We start from the raw sequence: 22,692 nt of genomic DNA on the forward strand, positions 1-22,692 counted from the left end.
TGAGACATTTTAAAACAAAATTTGAAAGTGTAAACACACATACAATCAACAAATATTATTTTATAAATGAAATATTATATATATAATCAAACATAGGGTTTTCCTATCTAATTTTTTCTCAGGAAAACCCTAACTAACTCTAAAACATTGATCAATTTCAGTTTCCCATAACCCAAGATGAAATTTCCTCAAGTTCCCATTGATCCAAACTACATCCTTCCATTGATCCATTATCTTGATGATCCCAATCCCAATTCAACCATTGATCCATTTCCAAAGCTGAATTCACTGAAGAAGAACAATTAGAACCATAATTATGATTATGATCTTCAGTACATCTCACTTTCTCATTGCATCCATTGTTATTATTGCCTCTTGACTCCCCCATTCCCCATTCAATAATTTCATTATTCAGTCTCATTATTTCACCATCTAGCCAATCATATGGTCCCAAGTCCTCTTCACCTCCATCATTCAATACTACTCTACTATTTCCCAATCCATCTTCATCTTCTTTATCATCCTCTTCCGAGCTCAACCCTTTTTCTACTTTTTCTTTCTCAGTTGTTTTCATTTTGACAGTAGCAGCTTGTTGTTGGGCACTTTTGCTAATGTTTCGCTTTCGCTTCGATGCAGGAGTAATGTCAAGGATGCCAGTTATGGGTGAAGACGACTTAGCAGAAAGTCGTGTCATTGTGTAGATTCTTCGACTTAGATGAGAGTTCCAATAGTTCTTTATTTCGTTGTCTGTCCGGCCAGGTAAATGTCCCGCTATCAAAGACCACCTAAAACACCGTCAAATCCAAAATAGTTGTCACACACACATATATAGTTTAAAACCCTAATTAACTACTCAACGAACCAAACATTATCATCGTGTTCATTCAACAACGTCTCAATTAATATTATACATATATGGATGAAAATGAAGGAAAAATTAATACATTAGAATTGGAAGTAAATAGACATGATGTGTACAGTCTAAGGGTCCACGAAATTTTATTTTTGGTTGGGCATATTTATTTGCATTGGGAGACAAGATTGAATGAAAATGGGAAAAAAGAAACTGTTAAAAATGTAATGGCTTTTGTCGTTTGCTCTCTTTGTATTTAGGGTTTTTGAATAATTGTGTGTTCAATTGTGGTCCGTGCTAAGAACAAATGCTACACCACACCACCAAATGTTAATTAGCTTTAAATTTAAGGTGGGACTGAGGGACTGAGGGACTGGGGGACACCCCATCCTTCTACACATTTCTTAAATTTAAACCAAATATGGAAAATATATATTATGATCACATGGGATTGATTGTTAATTTGGATCAAATTTATTACTTTCTCTATACATCAAAATAAAAATAGTTTCTCTTTTTTACTATACAAAATCATACCTCAAAACTCAAATCCATAATATAATTAGTTCATTTTATTAGACGTTGAATTATGTTCATGTATTGGCAAAGGGAAGATTTTAATTATAGATCTTTTAGTCCATTATCATATCATGTCTTAATGGATCTATTACTCATTTTCGTAACGAAAGTTACAAAAGTATCTTTTAAAATTAAAAAGAAGTCACTTAGTTTTTTTTCAATATGCGATATGCATGGCCGGGTGTAGAGAGATCCAACGACAACCTTTGACTTGGAGATGATAATATTTTTTTTTTTTTTTTTTTTGTATTCATTTGAGTTATGCATACTTGACATTAATTTATTTATATTAAAATATAAATCTTAACTTTTCAAAATTCGGAGACTCACTACGTAGCGTGTCAACATCAAACACATGCTTATATATACGTTTAATTTTATAAATAAGTAAAAAAAAAAACAAAATGAGTTCATTCATGCACTTATTAAAGGATTTAATTTGTTAAATACACACCTTTTAAACATCATGCACTATCAAATGCTAAAAACAGTATAATTAAAAAATTTAAAGATGAAAAACGAAAAAGAAAAAAAACACAAGCTAACAACTAAGTAATACGTGAAATATCGAGAAGTAAACGGTTAATTTATATTTGCTTTGTCAAAAAATGTCTCCATCAGTTTTTCGAGTGAAAAATAAATTATCAAAATATAAGAAGTAAAAAATTGATTATCATAGTAAATTAATTAAGCTAATAATCATTAAGTGATCATAAGGTATGAAAAACTAAAGTGAGTAAGTCGTGTTGTTGCCAATAACATGAAAATGTATTTAATTATCAATTGAAAAATCAGTTGTGTTCGTACCTGTTGCCAAAAACATTATGTAGCTTTACAATCATCTGTTCTTCCTCAGTTGTGATGTTCCCTCTCTTCAAATCTGTCCTCAGATAGTTAATCCATCTCAATCTACAACTCTTCCCACATCTCAACAATCCTTTTACATCATATAAACCATAAATATATCAGAACCATATGTTCAATAGTAAAATTTATACTTGTGATTTTTTTTCACTATATAAGCATTTAAATTTCGAGTTGAAAACTTAAAAACAAAGACGAACTTTTAAAAATGATTTTTCAGAGTCGTCCAAAAGCAAAACAGAGTCTGTAAGCATATACAGCTGAATCAAAACCAACAAAAAAAGCACAAAATGTTGACAAAAACACACACCCATACAAGAGAATCTAAATCAAAACGAAGTTTGTAATTTCATTCTACAAAACTCAAACAATTAGTCATTGTACTGATCAAGCTATGAGAAAGAAAAAGCAATGAAAATGAATTGAAATGGAACCTGCATTCTTTGGTAAGGATCTCCATGAGCCTTCACCATTAGCTTGAATATAATTGGTCAAGATCTCATCTTCTTCAGCTGTCCATCTTCCCCTTTTCAGCCCCACTTTTTCACAACAAGGAGCTCTCACCATAGTTGATAATGATGAGAGCAACAATGTCCAATTACAATAACAAAAAACTCTTTGGGCTAACTATTATAAATTGAGATAGTAAAGATATATTATTATAATTCTCAATAATATTTTGTAGAGTTTTCTCTAGACAGATGAAGAACAGTGGCATTGCATTTTGGGAAAAGGTTGTCCCTAAGTTTATAGGGTTTGGCTAATTGAAGGAAAAAGGTCTCATAAATTTAAAATGGTGCACCATCTCTTTTGACCCCCACTTGATTGATATTGCTGTTTTCACCGTTTTGATCTCTACATTGAGATGCCCATATTTATTGCTACAACTGTGAGATTGAGAGTTATTACCATTGTGTGTTGTTTAAAGCCAAACATATTACACACTACGTCATGGTGATATGGCCATGCCAATGAGAAATGAGTATATGTGTGTTATGACAAAAACAATCCACAAGCAAATAATTACCAAAATTTAGATAATTGAAACACAAGTCAGTGTGTTAGCAATGTTGTTGATCAACTAGCAACAGCCAGAAAAAATGTTTTATTAACTTGAGGAGCAATAGAGAGATAGGGGTCAAGGGTAAGAGTTGGAATAACGTTCGCATATGCCACCACATGCATCTAAACCTTGAACAAGATAGAGTCAAACTAAAGTTGAAAATGGGAATTAGTGAATTATTGATGATCATCTCTATAGTTTTGGTTTAATTTGGTCATTTCCAAGAGTTAGATAACAGATCTAAGGCAGATATTTGAAAGACTTTACCTTTGTCTATGGCAGGGTGTGCTCTTATCTTTTAAACGTTTTAATTAATATGCGAGAAACTTCTTTTTAAGGCTCCAATTATACGTTTAAAATTAAAGCTCTCTTTATTTGGTCAAATTCTAATTTTTTAGATCGAAAAAACTTCTTCTAATACCATATTAGATAACATGAAGCTTTATTTTAAAACTCATTAACAGAAACGAGTAAAACTCATTTATTTTATAAAAAAAAACTGATCTCATTTTTTATCTTTTCTACGTGAGATTTTCAATTGTATAAATTATTCAACTAAAAAAAGTAAAATTAAAATTAAAATGTTTCAATAAACTGTTTATGGACACACTACATCAATCATTCCAAGAAAAAAACTTTATTACAATATGATCATCACAATATAGTTACCCCGTGATAAACATGCGAGGTAATTAACTTAACTCGAAGACTTGAGTCTTGTATATGTTGATTAAAACAAAACTATATTGAATTCAGAATCTTTTGATTTATGGTATATGTATGTCAGTTATGAGCTAAACTGCCGTTAGCTTATATAATCTTTTTTAGTATGACTAATTCCTTCTTAATTATATCATATCAGCTCATTTCTTTTTTACAAAATGAGTATCAATTTCAGCTTAGAGTGCGTAATGTTGGAACTAAATCAGCAGCTAAAAGTGATCATAGTTAAACCAATTCCACATGTCAAAGCCTATAATAGAATTAACGGCCACATTTAAAAATAATAATAATAATTTTTCTAAAGTTTGTTTTCTAACCCTAAATTGACCGTTACCCATATTTGTAGTTCCCAAATTAATGTTCCACCCTGCATTTGAAAGTACATTGACACGACACATAAGTAGAGATAGTATAAAGAAAACATAAGATTAGTGGCACACGTCGAGAGAAATAGAAAAAAAATTTCGACGCATAAATTCTAGTTGGGATCTTACTCGGGAAAAATGATTAGTTGGGAGAGAATATCTCGACGCATGGAATATAGCGTCAAGATATCCTCTATTTTTTTATAAAAAAATATCTTTCCATCGTCATCATCTTACTTACTTGGGTAATTAACCATCCATTTCATCATCTCCTCTTCAACTTCCTTCCTCTTGCATGCAAACAAATATATGTAGACACACTAAGCAGTAAGTAAACAACAAGGAAAATAAAATCATATTTTACCTTGTAAACTCACAATTGTTGCCAAGAACATAAAGAGCGATTACAACACATTCTAAACTGATGAAAAATCAAGAAGAAATATTGAGAGAGAGTTAAAATAAAAAAATTCAGTGATAGAAAAGGAAATTAAGAACAAATTCAAAGAGGTTTATATTTAGGATTTTAAACTTTGAATTACCTCCAACCAAGAGCAGCCACTGATGATGACGACGCACTGGCGACGACAATGGACGGATGACGATCTCTCTCTCTCTCGGCCTCTTCCTTTTTTCCTTTCGATTTGAGCTCTATGTTCTGTGAATACATAACTAAAATGTGAAGAGGATCTTCAAACGCACTTCGTGAATGTCGGAAATTTCACCTATTCTCGACACCATAAAGTAAAGTGTCGGGAAAAGTACTCTCTATTCTCGACATTTCATTTATGTCATCGAGAATGGTTGACACCATCCCCGACGTGTGTTAGCATGGTGTTGGGAATAATTAAAAAATAAAATAATAATATATCTTTTCCCGACGGCATGAACATTGATGTCAGGGGTTAGTGGACTATTCTTGACGTCTAAACGTAGACGTCGAGAATGGATATCTCCGCTGATTCTTGCCTGGCGGCGTCGAAAATGGTGGAGACATTTCCAACGTACGTTTCATCGATACCCATTTCGACCTCCGGAATGTCCAATTTCTGGTAGTGACATACATCTGAAAAAAATAACATTTTAAAAAAAATAGAAAAAATTCAAGTATTATGGAAACATTATACTATCTCCATTCACACTATAAATTTAATTTTAAAAATATTTGAAAACCCAATCCTCACCTTAAATTAAAAAGGTGTATTGTATTGATGTTCATATTACTCTATAGTATAGGAGATAATATACCAATAATGATACTAATAATAATAACAATGGCAAAAGGAATATTAATTTACTGAAATGAAAAAGAGGCAATTATATAATGAAATTATTAGGGTGGCAGACAAACTTTATTAAAATAAATGAGGAGTAAACTCCATGAAACCAACAAAAGGGAAGCTTCTGTGTCTTCTTTCCTGTAACGTACACTTCAATGCTCTATAAAAGGCTAAAGAAAATCTCTCAAAATTTTGCTTAAAAAAAACCCTACCAAATAATGGAAAATCGATAAATCAGTATGTTTCATATATTATATAACCATATTGTTTAATTATTTAACTGCAGCTGCTGCCATAGAATATTACTCTGTCATCACATTAAATTATTAATTTAAAAACAAAACAAAACAAAAATTTAGCAATCCCATCATCTAAAAGGTCTGAAATTATTTGTGAAACATTGGGGCCAAATTACCTAACACAACATTTAAGACATTCCCTTTCAAGCATTCAATGGTTTCACATGCTTTAATTTTGTACAAATAGGAAAGTTAATGTATATGTATATATATCTCTCTTTTTCTTTTTCAAGTGTATGTATACATATCGATCGCAGTGATAGATATCTATCCCTAATCGACGATAAAATGTCTTGACTTATTTTGCTATATTTGAAACCGTTGTTAATAAATAAACGGACAAAGAGTATTATATATTGGACATGTGAATTGTGAAACACTTTTTTCATTATTGAACAAAAAAAAATGGAAAAAAAATAGCTTTTTATCACTAAACTTATCAAATTGTATGATCACTGTTCTAAAATAATCACTTTTGAAATATATCCAACCATGGTCATTGAAAATTGATGATTAAAAAGAAAGTTTCAATTAGCAATTAAAGTAGTTTCAAAGCAGGTCAAAGTCACTTTCGAATTTACCCGACTGCGTTGTCTCGAAAATGGCAAAATAAGAAAGGGGAAAAGAGACTAGATTTGAGAGGGTTAAAGATAAAAACACGAAGGTAGGGATGGTACAGAATGGGAGTACTGAATGGAAGGATCATTGTTGGGGGTTTGTAAGCCAAGTTTGGAAGCTGTGAGTGTCATCATTTATTTCAGAAACAAAGACTGCAAGTTTTAGTTTGGTTTTTGGTTTAAACAATATATGATATATACATTACGCCATTTTTACTTAACTCTTCTTTAATATACAAAGCTTTGTCTTTTTCTTTCCTTATAGGGACATAGATTTCACCTGAATGTTTGCGTGTTGTCACTGTCCCAGGACATTGAGTAATTCCTGCTATGTTTACTTTACTATGTACTACCTTTAAACGTTCGATAGTACAGCAATTCTTGAATATTCAAGTAGATTATTCTATGTAGCAGGTGTATTTATTTATTTTATATTTAGTTTGAGTTTATTTTTATCAATCCATAGTAAAGTAATAAAATAGATTATTGGTTATATATAAAGTAGTTGGTTTGAGTTTTGGAGTTAACTAAGAAAGTAAATGGACTGTTCATTCATTGAAGCTCTACTAACTATCTCTATGCATTCTCTTAATTAGTACTGTAGTGCTTGTTCATATGAAACTTTGAAGAGAGGGAGAGAGAGATTGTGGTAATATTGAAGATGGAAAGTTTTAAGAGTATTAGTTAGATTGGTTGGTTGGTCCCAACGTGTGTGCATAAATGTAAAAGAAAGAACAATAAAGTTTGGTTATTGCATCATGTGTGTGTCGTACAGTTCTTTTACTCTTTTTTTCTTTCATGCAAGTTGGAGTCAGCGGTGGTAAATTGTTACTTCTAATTTAGGAACATTTTGGTCTCTCAAAATTAACCTTTAGGTTTTAAAATACATTATTTTTCTTACTTTTTCCAACTTTACTATGAGGCCCACCTCACAGCAGTGACGTTATAGAAATATTGTGTGAAAAGCAAAAAGAATAAAACAATACAAAGTTTTTTTTGGTTAAATATCCTTTAGCTATATCACAAATATTTAACTATAAAAATAACTAGAGTACATAGAAGACAAATAAGACACTTTGGCAACTCACTTCGATAAATACAGCCTAAATTTAAGAAACTTATTTGCTCAGATAAGAAATATCATTGAGATTCAAAAGTATGTAACTTAACCATAAAGTTAAGTTAACAAGTTATCACCCTAAAGTCTATAAATACCTTGTTCTCATCTATATTTGTTGTTTTGTTATATAGTTTTTTGTTATTTATTTTTACTTACGGTTTAAAAAACAAACCCAAAATTTGAAATTTTGTTTTTTTTGTTTCTAGAATTTAGCTAAGAATTTGACTTTCGTACTTCATAAGTGATGCAACAATTATAAGTAATTGAAATCATGAAATAAACTTAACTTTAAAAAAAATGAAATGTTTACCAAACACATCTATGCTTTTTTAATGGAACTAATCGGATATGAGAAATTATTAATTAAAACTATATGGTAGTTATTTTAAATGAAATTTTTTTTGAAAATATTTACAAGTACATCAAGATGTCATTGTATATCATTGATAGATACTATCAGTGTCTCAAAACAATGGATGATATAGTAGTCTATTAATATCATTCATTCCTACATATTATTGAATCACAATAAAATTTTGTTATATTTATAAATATTTTTTTCCATCTTACTATATATCTAAAAAATGAAAACTCCTAATACTACATAACTCGAACCAAATTTACTAATTATGAAAATTAATTTGCATTAATTAGTGAACATTTGGATTCATTAGAATAAATTTGAAATGTAACCTTAGGTGTTTACTCATTTCCACCCTCTTTTTTAAAATAGTTTCTATCCTATCAATTTTTTGTAAATATTTTCACAAACAACCCTACCTTTTTACTCAATCCAAGTCAATTAATGTATATTGATAATCTTATAAACTTTTTATTAATGTTTTGTAATTGCCAAAAACAACTTTACTTATATTACTTCATCCATCCCGATTTTTAAATATAACAAAATGAACCAAATCATAGACACTGAAATTTTATTAATATTTATAAATATTTTCAATAGTTTTGTCATTTATAATAGTTTCTCTAAAATCGAATACGCTTGAAGTTGAGACATGACCTACTCTCGATTCAACCTTTTCTATGTATATCTTAAATGCAAGTTATTGTTGTTTGTTGTCGTTGTTTTCATTTTTGTTGTAACAACAACTCAATTATTAAATAGGTTAGTTGAATTAAAAAATGATTAAAATAATAATGACAAATGTTATTCATTTATGTACTAAATTTTAAATTTTGGTTAACCCTTGTTTTCAGATTTGTTATTCTGATGATGATTTTATGATTTGGCCCTTTCATCTCACTTCTTGGTGTTGGTGTGGTGTGTACTAATTTAAACCACAAAAATCATCAAACCACTCTTTTTTTTTCTAACAAATATAAATATACATTTCTACCAATTAAAATCTTAAAATAATACTTCTAGGCAATAATTTAAAATTTGAATTTTTTTGTAAATATGTCAATTTAAATCCTCCTTTCAGTTTGTTCTACCAATATCACGTGAAACTTTATGGTTTAATTCAATTAAATGCTTAAAATTTAGACTTTTCATTACGATTATCTTTAAAAAAAAAATCTCATATGTTGATTCTAAAATATTTGTCAAATGTCAATTTTATTAAAGTGAATTATTAGAATAAATGAATAGATAATTCTCTAGGAAAATGTTGACTAATTAGAATCTAAATTGTAAATATAGAATTCAAATAATTTTATAATTCAAATTATTTAAATTATTGTTTCCCACTCTTCTTTATCCTCCCTCTGTCTTCTCTCCCCGATAAAATTACTCAAATTTAAACTTTTTTTACGATTTAAATAATATAAAAAGATATTTTTTTAAGGGTCTTTAAGGATAATAAAAAGAACAAGTTATTTATAAAAAAAATCACTAAATGACAAAATTTTAAAATCAATAAATATTTTCTCTACTTTTATCATTTTGACAAATCTCTGTTTTTTTTTTTAACAATAATACTCTCTCTCTCTCAAACTTTTTTTTTCCTTTTTGAGAAAATATCTCTCAATCAATATAGTTGAAACGTGAAACCCTTAGCAACGTTTCCTCTATTGCTATCACTCATAGGGAAATTTTGCGGCATAAATTTGAATAAGTCAAAGATATTATAGTGCCAACTTTGGTGATGTAAGTGAACATGGGGATTTCTTTTTTCTTTTCTTTTCTCTTTTTCAATTTTGGTTCAGGAAATTTTTTTTAAAAAATTTTGTTATAAACACTTGTAAACACAATATCTATAACGGCCATTGACAGATACCTATACACATCAATGATATTTCAAAATATTTTATGACATTTTTTCATTTAAAATAATTACTCTAGTTTTAACTGCTTTGTATTACTGATTTACTGATTATCTAATCAAAGTATTTAAAACTATAACATTGTAAAAGCTCTCCCTGCTAATTACAGTAATTTGCAGTAATATACAATAAAATTGCAAAGGCATGAAAGTTTTTCAATCACTAGTTGGGAAGAAAATTAATCTCCGAAGAAAGAGTGGAACAATGTTATATGTAAAACAACACAAATTCATACAAGTGAGAATTTGAATAAACACTTTTTTTTAGTCAATCTAAACACATCCTTACTAGATTAGACTTGTATCTAGGACCTTGTAAAGATTTTAAATTCATAAGCTTTAAGATCTCAACCATAAGAAGATTCGTAGTCAATAAAATATTCTACATTGTATTGCAGCCTTCTTTTCGTCTCTTAATGACTATGTAAAACTCATGATATTGAAGTAAACTTGGCTGACAAGCAATCTGATCGACTCATGCCAAAACTTTTCAGTCTTGTGGAGACATTATGATTCAAGTGAGACAAAGCAACCGCTCGCTCGAGACCCAACTTATCCATCTTCATCTCGACAGATAACTATACCCTGCAAAATGCACTTTAAAAAGAGTAACCCATGAAGTTTCTCATGGACTCTCCAACCTAAAGAATGGCAAAAAATTCAATTTTCTGAGAAAATACAATAAATATAAAACCCACTTGCAGAATGGTAGAACCAAATGGATCAATGCAGTGGTCCAGATTTAGTAAATAGACAAATATTCTCTTGAAACAAAAGGAATATCAGTAGCTAGCCATCAATACACTGATACTTTGCTTCGTCATCAACTACAACAAGTTGATAAGTTACTACGTAGATGACGCTCCGAGCCTCACAAATTTGACGATACACGACGGGTTTGCAGTTGCAATCTCATAAAAAGAGCGGTGGCCAACGGGGAGGGGGGCAAAAATTAAATGAAATACAAAAGTTCAAAAAGGAGGCCAGCTATTGGTAGAAAAAGTGCAACACAAGTTGTGAAGAAAGAAACTAGATTGAGCCATTAATCCAAGCAAAAAATCCTCAACATCTGAAAAGGGCCTTTGGTTTCTTTCCAACCAAATACTTCACAAAAGTGCAAAAAGACCACTTGTCAATGGAGAATGGAAAAGTTTGGTCCATCGTGTCGCAACATCGAACACCTTAATAGGAGAGGAGCATCCCTATATAATAAATGATTAAAATCCTCCCACACCATTCTTATAAATAACACACCGTTGCAAGTGAAGTACATGAGCCGAGGACCCCTAATTGATGTCAAAGGTATTATTCCTATTAAGGGCAACTAACCATGAAAGGAACCTAACTTTTTTTGTGAACTTCGGTTTTCTGTACTTTACAGATGGAATAAGAAAAAATAGAATTTTTTTTTAAAAAAAATAAAGTAAAACACTTTGAGATGGATTACGCTACTATCTCAATAGAAAAACAAAGGGAACAGGATCTGCTAGCGATTTGAATTCCGCAGGTTCCTAGTTATTAAACCCCTCATTCAAATCTAAACCAATGGGGTTAACCTCATATCTATTCATTGTGATCGAATACCACAAGGCATGTGGTTTTAGAGCGAGAGAGATAACCTCTCTAACAGCTATTCAATACACTTTTCGTTCCTAGGGTCTAGACTTTATGTCTATTTGATCACCAAAAGATTACAAAATGATTCTAAATGATTTCCCATTTAATTACATCCTAATGGAATGGTGACTAACTATTATTCTAAATGAAAATTTTATGCTTTTCGTTTCAAATCACTCAATTTGAGGCACTTTGGTATATCGGCTCAATTGTTTGAGTGATATAATGCTTTGAGAGTACTCTTATTAATTGAGGTTGGAGAGATTTATCTGTGATGGTAATAATTTTTCACATAGTAGAACTTTTTCTGATGTGCGGTTTTTCCTCAATTTTGGAGATTTTTCACATAAATTCTTAGGCTCCAAGTTTTTGTTCCTTTCTTTCAATTTCTCTGTTTAGTCCTCTTGTATTAGAGGGAGGGTTTTCCCAACAAAGATGACTATGAATGGTTCTCCAGTGAAACCCAAACAGTTTAAAGATACATATAAATGGTTCACACTAACTTTCAGTGGGTGGGGGAGGCCACCAAAAATTTCTAAGATTATTGCCTAATATCTAGGGTGAGGCACTTCAACACTGCAGGAAACGGCCACTAAATCTATTCAACGAACAGCGAGGCTGGGAAACTCTTCAATGAAATGAACGACGTGGCTGGCAGAGGCCACTATGTCCAGAAAAATTTTAGGGCAAGGAGGATGTACTGTTGACAAAGTGGCTGTGGATGACAACTTTAAACCAGCTTGAGGAAGTGTTAGAATTTCTTTTGATTTTGAGTAAGTATTAGGTGTCTTACTCTTTCCATATATGTAATACGCTATAGAGTCTCTATTCAATATAAAAAGACCAAAGTTACACAGTTTAAGAAGTAGCAATATATTATTTACCCTCTCAAAATTATTCTAGATCCATAGATATTGAAAGTCATAAACCAACGAAAACACCAAGTACTACGTGTAAACTGGAGTATTAAGAGAAAAGCCACAATTTTACTTTTCTTTCTATTTTCTGATAATTACAAAAGGTACAAGAGGGGGAATAAATAGAATAATACAGTGAGATAAAAAGGAAAGAAATTTAGGGCAAATCTCCCTATGAGCCAAGCCCACTAACTCTAACGGTAGACATAGTCACAGGTACTGACTCGCTACCACAAAGCCTTTAAGTTCATAAATATAAAATTTGAAGGAAAAAGAAGAAATAAAACGCTAATAAGTTGGCTCCAGATTTATCTGCATTATGTGGGGGTTTTCTTTTGGGGATGGGGGGGGGGGGGGGGGGGGGGGGTGATGGTGGTATAATGCATGTAATGTGATGCAACTGGCATTACCTCTATCACAAGGACAGCATCTTGACAAGATCAAGTTCTTGAAGAATATTTCTACAGAGTCAACCTGACATACGACATCCACCTAGCCTGTCAAAAGTGTTAACGACAGTCCAACGCCAATTATAAGAAATCCAATTAAAGGAAGAAAATATAATCCTCTGCAACCTACCTATCTGCAAATAGAAAAGTAAAGGCAGATATAAGCCAGCTTTAACACTATTCTATCTCCAACATAAGAGCTTAGATGTGAAACCAACAGAATAGAATCACCCAAGTCAAGTCGCTTTTATGGCATTCATCATTCTGACATGATAAACAGAAAAGGGTAAAATGGAATAGCGCAAGAAAATAATGATCAAGATTTCTTGTAATTCTGTTTTCATTTCTATTGGCAATAGAGAAGCAGTAAGAATGTCCCAAATGTCTCACATAATAATTAAAAGACCTGATCCATGATCTGCAAATGGAGCGTCCAGTCCTCAAATCAAGCCAAGGCTAACAGTTAGGAGGAAATCAGAGCCAAAGTCCTTCAAACTTGGACTCTTCTTCCAAAGTAAAAACATAGTAAGATACTATCCGATCCCCTTTTCACAAAACCAATAAAGTATTTTCCCCTTACTGAAATTTTGATAAATTGTATTAAGGTCACATGAAAGACAGTTGTACCATTACAGGAACTTTCTGTTTTTCCCACAGTAGAAGAAGCTCCAAGCTACGGTATAAATAAGCTGCCAAATTCTGAAGCCTCTTATAATGCCAGCAGATGGTAAGTTGCAAACTAAAATAACGGTAACAGCTTAGGTTTTATCAGACACTGCTCCTGTCCTGACAGCTAAGCATCAAGACTTCGGAGAATATCGTGATGTTTTTTAATAACTGGATATTCAAACTTGCTCATGCACATTGATTAGTTAGGCAACATCTGTTGACCAAATGAAATGTTAATCACTTGCCTTCCTCTCTCTGAAACAAGGAACGCTCGTTTTGAAAGTGCTTGAAAATTGGAAACATCATGAGATTGGTACCAAAAAGAAACCAATCCCAGTTTCCAAATTGTTTATAAAATGTTCTTGTCATCATATTTTCTTCAATCTTCACAATATCCTTAGCATCCTCATAAAGGTCTAACTATGGGCAAGAGTGTCACTAAAAAGACTGCAAGTATAAGAGTCAGGAGTACAACCATTCTCCTTCATTGAGAGAAAGATCTCCCTTGCTTTATCATGCCTACCTGATTTGCACAATGATTTAATAAGAGCACCATATGTATAATTGTCAGGCTGTATACCCAACCTTAACATAGAATCAAAGAGTTTCTCAGCCTTCTGAAACCTATTCTTTCCAGTGTACCCTTGGATAAGAGCATTGAAGGAGAAAGTATCAGGTTGTATACCATGCAGTTTCATTTGTCTCAAGAGATGAGTAGATCTAGAAACATCTCCAATCGCACAGAAGGAACATATCAATATATTATATGTGATAACATTTGGAGGGACATCCCACTCAACCATTTCAGTGAAACAACCAAACGCATTCTCATGCTTATGTGCTTGACAGAGTCCATCAATTAGTGAATTAAATGTGAAGATATCTGGTCTAAAACGAGATTCTAATAGCATTTCAAGAAGTTCCTGAGCTTTGTCCATATTCCCATTTCTGCAAAACCCACCGATAAGTGTATTATAAGTAACAATATTTGGAGAAATGCCTCTATTATGCAGATCCCTAAACATTTCTGATGCTCTGTCCATTGATTTGCCTTTGCAAAGGCAATCAATGACCATGTTATATGAATATATGTTGGAAATAAGACCATCATTTATTAACCGATCCATATATCGGTTTCCAATCTCCATTTTCCCTGCCTTATACAAAGCTTCAATAAGCGTAAGATATGTACTGAACCCTGGCTTGACACCACTCTGCACACAATTATCAAATACAGTGCATGTTACCTTCAAGTCTAGCTTCTTTAATACACACGCCAAGGTGATATTGAAGGTTGAACTGCTCGGAACATAACCCTCCTTGCCAGTTTTAATCAAAAACATGACAGCCTCACTGGCCATAGAATTATTTGAAAGGCAATAAAGAATATTGTCACAAACCAATTGAGTTATGCCCTGCTTCCTCTCAACAAATTCCAACAAAAGTTCAAAAGCCTTATCTGGAGCAATACAACGAAAAACTCCATGAACCAAGGATCTCATAGTAGCTTCATTTGGAACCACATTCCTCTCCTTCATTGTCTGCAAAACTTTGAATGTTTCACCAGCCCTTTTAGCATTGAAAAATCCATCAATCAAGATTGTATATGTGAAAACATTCGGAAAATATCCCAAGCCCTCCATTTGTTTCATCAAACGAAGTGCCTCATCCACCACCCCAAGCCTACAAACGCCATGGATGAGAATGTTATAAGTGAACCTATCAGGGACACAGTTATGGGATGACATTTGTTGAAATTTCAAATACGCCAGGTCTAACGAATTGGACTTGATCAATGCATCCATTACAGCATTGTACAGTCTGGTGGTGGGATTAAGACCCAACAACCCAATTTGCCCAAATACCTCTACACAGTAATTTGCCAAACCCAATCTACCCCAACTGCCAAATAATATACAGAGTAATTCCTCTGTCACTTTAAGACCAGACTCTTTAATTTGCTGAAGAAGATCAACAGATAATAGCACCGGACGGTCAGGGCCTTCTCGATGAAGGTTGCGAACAAGAACCCCTTGAATCAGTTGTTTCTTTACAAGTAAAGGGTCGACATTCGAAACCCAGATATAAAACCTAATAGCACTTAATGGGTTGTCTTGATTTTGCAAAATGCTAACAACAAATTGAGGAGACAAAACGACCCTCTTCGCCTTAAACTCGTGATTTAACAATAGAAACCAGTCTTTGCTTAAAAGAATCTTGGAAATATATGAACGATCAATTGGTTTAAGACTCAAACTATGTTTATCATCAGCAAGAGACGGAGGAGTGGAAAGCTGAATCGAACTGGGAGCCTTTAACGGAGTAGTTAGTGGGGAAGGATTACCTCTCGAAGGCGCTTCAAGGTTGTTAAAGGGGCTTTGTTTTGAAGTTCGTTGAATTGAATTGGATGGTAATTGCCTCCGATGTTTGTTGATCGGAGTGTAAGCTTGTAGTGGTCGATTTCTTAAAACAGGCGTTGCCCTGAAAGCCGAAGAAGGAAACCCTCGCATTGCCTTGCACAAGACTGAGCTTAACGCTAGCTACCCACTTTGTTGTGCTAACTACCGACTATTGTTTATGGGTTTTTTTGCTTTCAAGTTTCAAATATTGCAAAATATTTACTAATAACATATCATGGAATGTGTCATTGATAGATAAGAATACTCCATTCAACGTTTATTACTCTTAAATTGTATATACAAAATAAAAAATAAAAAATGCCTTAGTCTTAGATTGAAACCATTAATCTATTAGTATTGTGTTTAAAAAATACTATTTGAGGTTTTACATGTTTAAATAATACTCTCAAATTTTAAAATTTTTAAAAACATACTAATCGATAGTATATAGACGTGGAGAGGCATGTTTTGTAATACACTATCATTTTGTAACCCATTTGTTTTCTAAATAGGATAACTAATGCAATTTTTGGTTTTGAAAAGAAAAATGTTTTTAAAATCATGAATAAAATTTGAAAATGAAAAGAAAAGAAAAAAACTTTCAAAAATATATTTTGTTTTTTTAAAAAAAAATAAAAGTTACCAAAACTTATATGGTTTTTATTTAATAAATAAAAGTTTAAAAACTAAAAATAAAATAGCTAACAAATGGACTTATATTTATACTACTTTTTTTTTTATGTAAAAAACATTCACAAATAAATATCTTGCTCAGCCTCTAACATCAACCACAAATGACAATTCCAAATTCTCCCCGACCTATTTTTAGAAGCAAATATCGTCAAAATGTGAGCTACTTTATTACAATCACGAACAATAAAGGCAACTCTAGATACACTGTACTTTTATTCATTAAAAAAAATGTTAGTCCCAATTAAATTTTGTCACGTCATCATGGCAAGTATTGTGATATTTATAATTTAATTGGATTTGAATAATCAAGTTTTCTCATATCAAAACTAATTCAAGCCCCAGGAAAAACTGGGGACAAAGAAATAGTAGGTCCAAGTTCTCCGAGTAAATAAGCCTAAGCGTACATCCAAAAGGTAAATGGGTCCAAATTCAAACCCAACAAGCAAATAGACCTAAGTTCACTTAAAGCTCATGAAAATTTTCTATAGATAGAGACGTTCTCATTCATTTAAAATGATCTTTTGGTTGAAGGAATAATTGAAGTTATGAAAATTTGAAGATTCAAACTTCTACAAGTTCTCATGCAAGTATGTATCAACCTTGAGATCAGCATCTTCTGAAAGATTGAAAACTTTGGAGATTAAACTTTTCTCCTCGTTTGATTCAAGAAGATCGAAGCTCAAATTGACTTGCAATTACATTCTCTTCCTTTGATTCAAGAAGATCGAAGCTCAAGTTGACTTCAACTACAACATCCTGAAGATTGAAAATCAAGAAGTTCTAAGTTTTTAACATGTTCGAGAGAAAGCATCACATGAGTAGATATTATAAATGGTATTTACTATATATATTAATATGCAAAATTCAACTCCACCAATTATATTTATGCCAAATATAAATAAAAACTTCAAGTTCACAAAACTCCTAAATTAAAATTTTCCCTTAAAACTCAATAAAAAGATAAATAGCAAAGTAAAAAATAAATAAATAAACCAACAAATGAATATCCCTTTTGAAGCAATAAATCTTCTTAATAGTTATAATTTATGGAAAAATTCAAAGGACATTTTCAAATATAACAAAAAAAAAAACTTAAAGATACATTTTTAAATATAGTAAAATAAATTAAAATATCTACAAATTGTAGCAAAAATTTAGATTATATAAATGATAGAAACGGATAGAAGTATATTCGTGTTCATCAATATCTATTATTGTTAAAATCTAAAAATTTTGTTATATGTAAATATTTTGTCAAATTTATTATTTTTGACAAATTTTCAAATTTTAAAAATATTTATAAAATATATCAAAATCTAGCAAACTACATTACACGTAGAGGGTTCATAACTAAAATTAGCTTAATAAATAACAATGGGTGAAGGGATATTTATACAGCCTTGGTACAAAGAAACTACCCAATTAATTAATGACAAACTTAGGTTAAACTAAACTACCATTATTGATTAAAATAGAAAACGAAGCACAAAGTACAAGATCAAAAAATCATACTTCAAACTATTAATTACATATGATTGAAGTACAACTTATATATAACAAAAATTGTACAATTAGTTTCCTACCATATCATGTAATTTATAACAAAATAATGAATGTTATATATATATACACACAAGATTTTCGATGATTTATTACTAAATAAACAGTTTATTTACACATTTCCACTCAACTAGTCGTGGAAGATAACGACAATGTACACTAAAAAAACCTCTTCACGAGATTTGATCACTAAACATTTATACTTAAGAAAAAACGACTATTTCAATCTCTTACAAAAAAAATATATTCACTTTTACGAAGTAGATATTAATTTATAGCAATGAATCAATCTTCCTGCACAACAACAAACCAAAATTAAATTAAAAATCAAAATAAATAATATTTTTAATTAATTGATATAAGCCATAAATATACACGAATAATGAATAATAAATTAAACGAGAGAATCGAACTTTTGAATTATTGATTTGAGAGTATATACTTTATGGATCAACGAAAAGTAGAACCGATTAAGTACAATTTATGTTGAATGGTATTATTGATACCCTAATTCCAAACACAATTGGTATATCATATACTTCAAAACTTTACAAAATTTCAATGTGTTTCTCTTTTTATTTTATTTTTTATAAATCTGGTATACTAACAAAATTGCGACAAAATGAATTAGTAACATATCACAGTTTATATGTGATAGACCACGGTAGATTAACTATTTATGTTCATGATAGATATAGACATTGATAGCTTGATTTATTACATTTCGTTGTTAATAGACTATGATATTTTGCTATACTTTTATTTATTTATTATGTTTGTAACTAGTCAGTAAATAAAATAGTATTTATTTACCGGTACAAGATTGTCTTGTCTAGAAGTGCAAGCCGGTCGACGTGGGGGAAGTTGTTGTCGTTGGGTTCTCTACGAATGATGAAAATCATTTTCATTAATTAACAATGTTATATCATTGGATTAAAATACTATTTCAATATCTTGTTCAGTAACTATTTTGTTTTTTGTTTTTTAGAATCAAGTGCTCAGTATGCCTCCAAATTTATTCATTTGTTATCTACATTCTACTAATGATTTAAAAAATCAAGTCAGATTTTTAAAATTAAAAAAAAAAACTTTCATAAATTTATTTTTGTGGTATTTTTAAAAACAGCAAAATAAATTAAAATATTTACAAGTTATAGCAAAATTTTGGATTCTATCAATAATAGTCACGGATAGACTTCTATTCATATCACTGATTTAGCATATAGGTGGTTACCAATGTCTACTATTTATAAAATCTGAAAAATTTTACTCTACGTTGTAAATATTTTGTCAAATTTGTTATTTTTTATCATTTTCTTTTATTTTTAAAAAATAAAAATGATTGGAATATACGAAATAGAAAACAAACTCTAAAATTGTTAAAAACAGCAAATTTGACAAAATATTATTCTTCTATCACTGACTAAGTCATTGATAGAAAATGTCACTTGCTATCATTTGCTATTATTAATATAATCCAAAAATTTTACTCGTAAATATTTAGAAAATGTCTCGTTTAAAAACAAAAATATCGAAATGATTAGTAAGCAAAGTTTGAATATAGTAAAGGGGATGGTTAGTATTTAGGGAAAGGGAAAGGTACCTGTAGTTTGGGTCGGAGAGTCTCAACCATTGCCATTGTTTTTTGGTAACCTCCGGGAGCCCCTTGCTTTATTTTAACATCATTATTATTATTATTTCAATAAAATTTATAATAACCTAAAATTCACAACTTTCTCATAACACATCTTCCTTTAATTAACTTATAAAATTCAACTAAACTTAATTTATGCCCCATTAACTCAATTCATATGTTTAGACTTCCTTAAGTAATTAGTTAAACTAGTATGTCATAAACCTAAATTTGATTAAATGTTTAAGTTAACACTGCAGTTACATGCTTACAACTAAATTTAAAATATTGTTAACTTTTAACGTATAGTTTTTTTTTTCTTTTTGTGTTTAATAATGTTACATTGAATTAATAAGTATCGTCAATGTGAAATTAATTCACTGATAACTGACACAACCCTTTATCATAAAGATAGAAGGTTTGATAATGATAATTGGTATTTTACCTACTAAGTGATATTCAAACTGTGTTGGAATTGTCATACTAAAATCACACATCACTCATAAAGAGAAGATTGTGAGTATATATCTCTCAAAGTAATATGATTTTATGAGTGATAGACTTTGACGGATTTAACTATATTTGTATTGTTTTAAAAATATTACTATATACTTAATTATTTTGAAATTAATTATCCTATTTAAAACTACTCCTTTATTTTAGTTTGGTAGTTGTTTTATGTGGGTGGGGAGAGGTTTAGGAAAGATGGACCAAACCAAAGTTGTTATTCTTTGAAGAAAAGAGAAAAGGGAAAAGAGAAAAGTGTTTGGACACATGAAAATATCCTATTCTTATTGGGGTTATAGAATCACCTTGCATAGGGCCCAGTCCGCTGAATCAAAAAATGCTCTTTCGTTATCCTGCATCCAAACACCACTTTTCACTCCTCTGTTTCCTCATTTAATAATTTAAGAATAATATTATAAATAACTATGAAAATGGTCAGGTTGTCAGAGTAAAACTTGTAAATAAATATATTATAATACAATGTTTATTTTATTTATTAGTAATTAAAAGACATAAAACGACTTAAATGACCTTTGAAATCAAGGGCTTCTTCCTTGGCACCAACCCTCCGTACTTCTTCCCCGTCGGCATTTCCTATAAATTAAAGAAATAAAAATAACGAATCCTCCAACTATATTTTAATTCATTAGTACCAATAAATGTGACATTTTTTATCATTTTAAATTCCAGGTTGGCAACCGAGCGTTGACAACGTGGAATTTCCACGTGATACGATTTTGAGATGCCAACAACTAGACGACCCAAAACGGCATCGTATATTTGTGTATAGACTGCACACAACCGACGCCCACAAAACGCCGTTATTGGGTAGCAGATTAGCCATTGCGGATCTTGGGACCCACCATGATATGGAGAAAAAAAAAAAAAAAATCGGACGAAGGAGAGAAGTACATCCCAAAGTAATCGGACGATCAAAGATTGGGGGAAATTACCCGAGGAAGCCTAGATCATATTTGTTCGTTATAACGGTAAAACTGTTCTTTACTGGCCATTTTATTTTTTTAATTTTAGTTTTAGAAAACTATATATTTGATTTTTTAAGATATAATTTCAATGCTTTTCAAGCGAACATTCAAAACTTGGTTTTGTTTTTAAAAACTAAATATATAGTTATGGGTGAAGTTTTAACCTTTTGTTTTTGGGATGGAAAAATTGGGCTTATAAATAAAAACATTTTCGACAAATAAGTTGCTGAAATTGAAAATTTATATAACTATTTATTGATCAAAAGATTTAAAAAAGAAAGAAAGAAAACTTACCTGTTGATGAGGAGGTGAACAGAAACTGTCCCCATACCCACCATTGAACTCTTCCATTTCTACACAAATTTACGCAAGAGCTTTGATAGGGAGAGAGAGAGAGATGGAGAGTCTTCGTTTTATATATATTTGTTTTTTAATAGCAATGAGGAATGAAGGATTTTTGTGTGGAACCAATATTTATAAGGAATATGGAGTGAGAGAAAGAGAGAGAGAGATCATATTGTTATGAATGTTATTTTTCAAACAAACAAAAAAAAAAAACTTGAGAAGGGAGGAAAGTGGGGGGAAAAAGGGAACAAACGCACTGCAAAAATGTAGAGAGAGATAAAGATGAAAGAGTAAGAAGGTAAGATAAGAATATTAAAGAAAAAAGACAAAAAAGATACGTTTACACCTACACGTTTTACTGTTTTCTTTCTCTTTTCCCCTTTCTCTTTACAATTGTATTTATATAATAATTATTATTATTTACCTAAACCTTTCTTATCTACATCCCCCCATCTTCTTGTCAAAACCCTCCAAATTCTTCCCCAAGTTAAGTATATATATATAGTTCCATCTATTTAAACGTATGGAATTAAGAAGTATGGTTTCTCCCTATTTCGAAGTATAAGAACTTTCACTTTTATCTGGGAAAAAAAAATCCATCGATGTAGAGGTGAACATGATAGATCGAAAAATTCGAGTCAACCACAGATCAAATTGAAGTCGTTCGGTCGAAAAATGAGAGGAGTCGATTTTGAAAAGTTTCAAATTGAGAATTTTGATCAAAAAAGTATTTTTACATGTTAAACCAACTCAATCGACTCTTGCTCATCAATACTGAGGTCAGTTTTAAACTTTGTCAAACTAACTAGGATCAATTTTGTAAAAAAAATGACTCTGATCGATCGATGATCACCCTTATCAACAAGAAT

General features: G+C 30.9%; 3 protein-coding genes across 11 annotated transcripts; all 3 read right to left on the reverse strand.

The window, feature by feature from the left end:
- Window positions 1-40: 40 nt before the first annotated feature.
- On the reverse strand, window positions 41-3,111 carry LOC101214125 (transcription factor MYB8). Its single transcript, XM_004134451.3, has 3 exons — window positions 2,731-3,111; window positions 2,240-2,369; window positions 41-785 (listed from the first exon to the last, which is right to left on the reverse strand). Exons 1-3 carry the CDS (start codon window positions 2,861-2,863, stop codon window positions 158-160), a joined length of 891 nt encoding a protein of 296 aa, XP_004134499.1. The 5' UTR covers window positions 2,864-3,111; the 3' UTR covers window positions 41-157.
- Window positions 3,112-10,200: 7,089 nt separating this feature from the next.
- LOC101214368 (putative pentatricopeptide repeat-containing protein At3g16890, mitochondrial) lies at window positions 10,201-16,289 on the reverse strand. Of its 8 annotated transcripts, none has more exons than XM_031882366.1 (3): window positions 13,438-16,289; window positions 13,162-13,295; window positions 10,201-13,079 (listed from the first exon to the last, which is right to left on the reverse strand). In XM_031882366.1, the coding sequence occupies exon 1, from the start codon at window positions 16,208-16,210 to the stop codon at window positions 14,117-14,119; it is 2,094 nt and encodes a 697-aa protein (XP_031738226.1). In that variant the 5' UTR covers window positions 16,211-16,289; the 3' UTR covers window positions 10,201-13,079; window positions 13,162-13,295; window positions 13,438-14,116. The 8 variants fall into 8 exon arrangements, with proteins under 8 accessions (XP_031738226.1, XP_031738224.1, XP_031738225.1 ...); XM_031882364.1 differs by having other exon boundaries at window positions 13,422-16,289; XM_031882365.1 differs by having other exon boundaries at window positions 10,201-10,633; window positions 12,993-13,056; window positions 13,162-16,289.
- Window positions 16,290-18,387: 2,098 nt separating this feature from the next.
- Window positions 18,388-21,946, reverse strand: LOC101210404 (hypothetical protein). Of its 2 annotated transcripts, XM_004134191.3 has the most exons (6): window positions 21,773-21,945; window positions 21,024-21,086; window positions 20,798-20,845; window positions 19,956-20,021; window positions 19,166-19,234; window positions 18,388-18,646 (listed from the first exon to the last, which is right to left on the reverse strand). In XM_004134191.3, exons 1-6 carry the CDS (start codon window positions 21,827-21,829, stop codon window positions 18,638-18,640), a joined length of 312 nt encoding a protein of 103 aa, XP_004134239.1. In that variant the 5' UTR covers window positions 21,830-21,945; the 3' UTR covers window positions 18,388-18,637. The 2 variants fall into 2 exon arrangements, with proteins under 2 accessions (XP_004134239.1, XP_004134238.1); XM_004134190.3 differs by lacking the exon at window positions 18,388-18,646 and having other exon boundaries at window positions 18,803-19,234; window positions 21,773-21,946.
- Between the last annotated feature and the right edge of the window lie 746 nt (window positions 21,947-22,692).

The sequence above is a fragment of the Cucumis sativus genome, chromosome 3, assembly GCF_000004075.3.
Source record: "Cucumis sativus cultivar 9930 chromosome 3, Cucumber_9930_V3, whole genome shotgun sequence".
Lineage (NCBI taxonomy): Eukaryota > Viridiplantae > Streptophyta > Magnoliopsida > Cucurbitales > Cucurbitaceae > Cucumis > Cucumis sativus.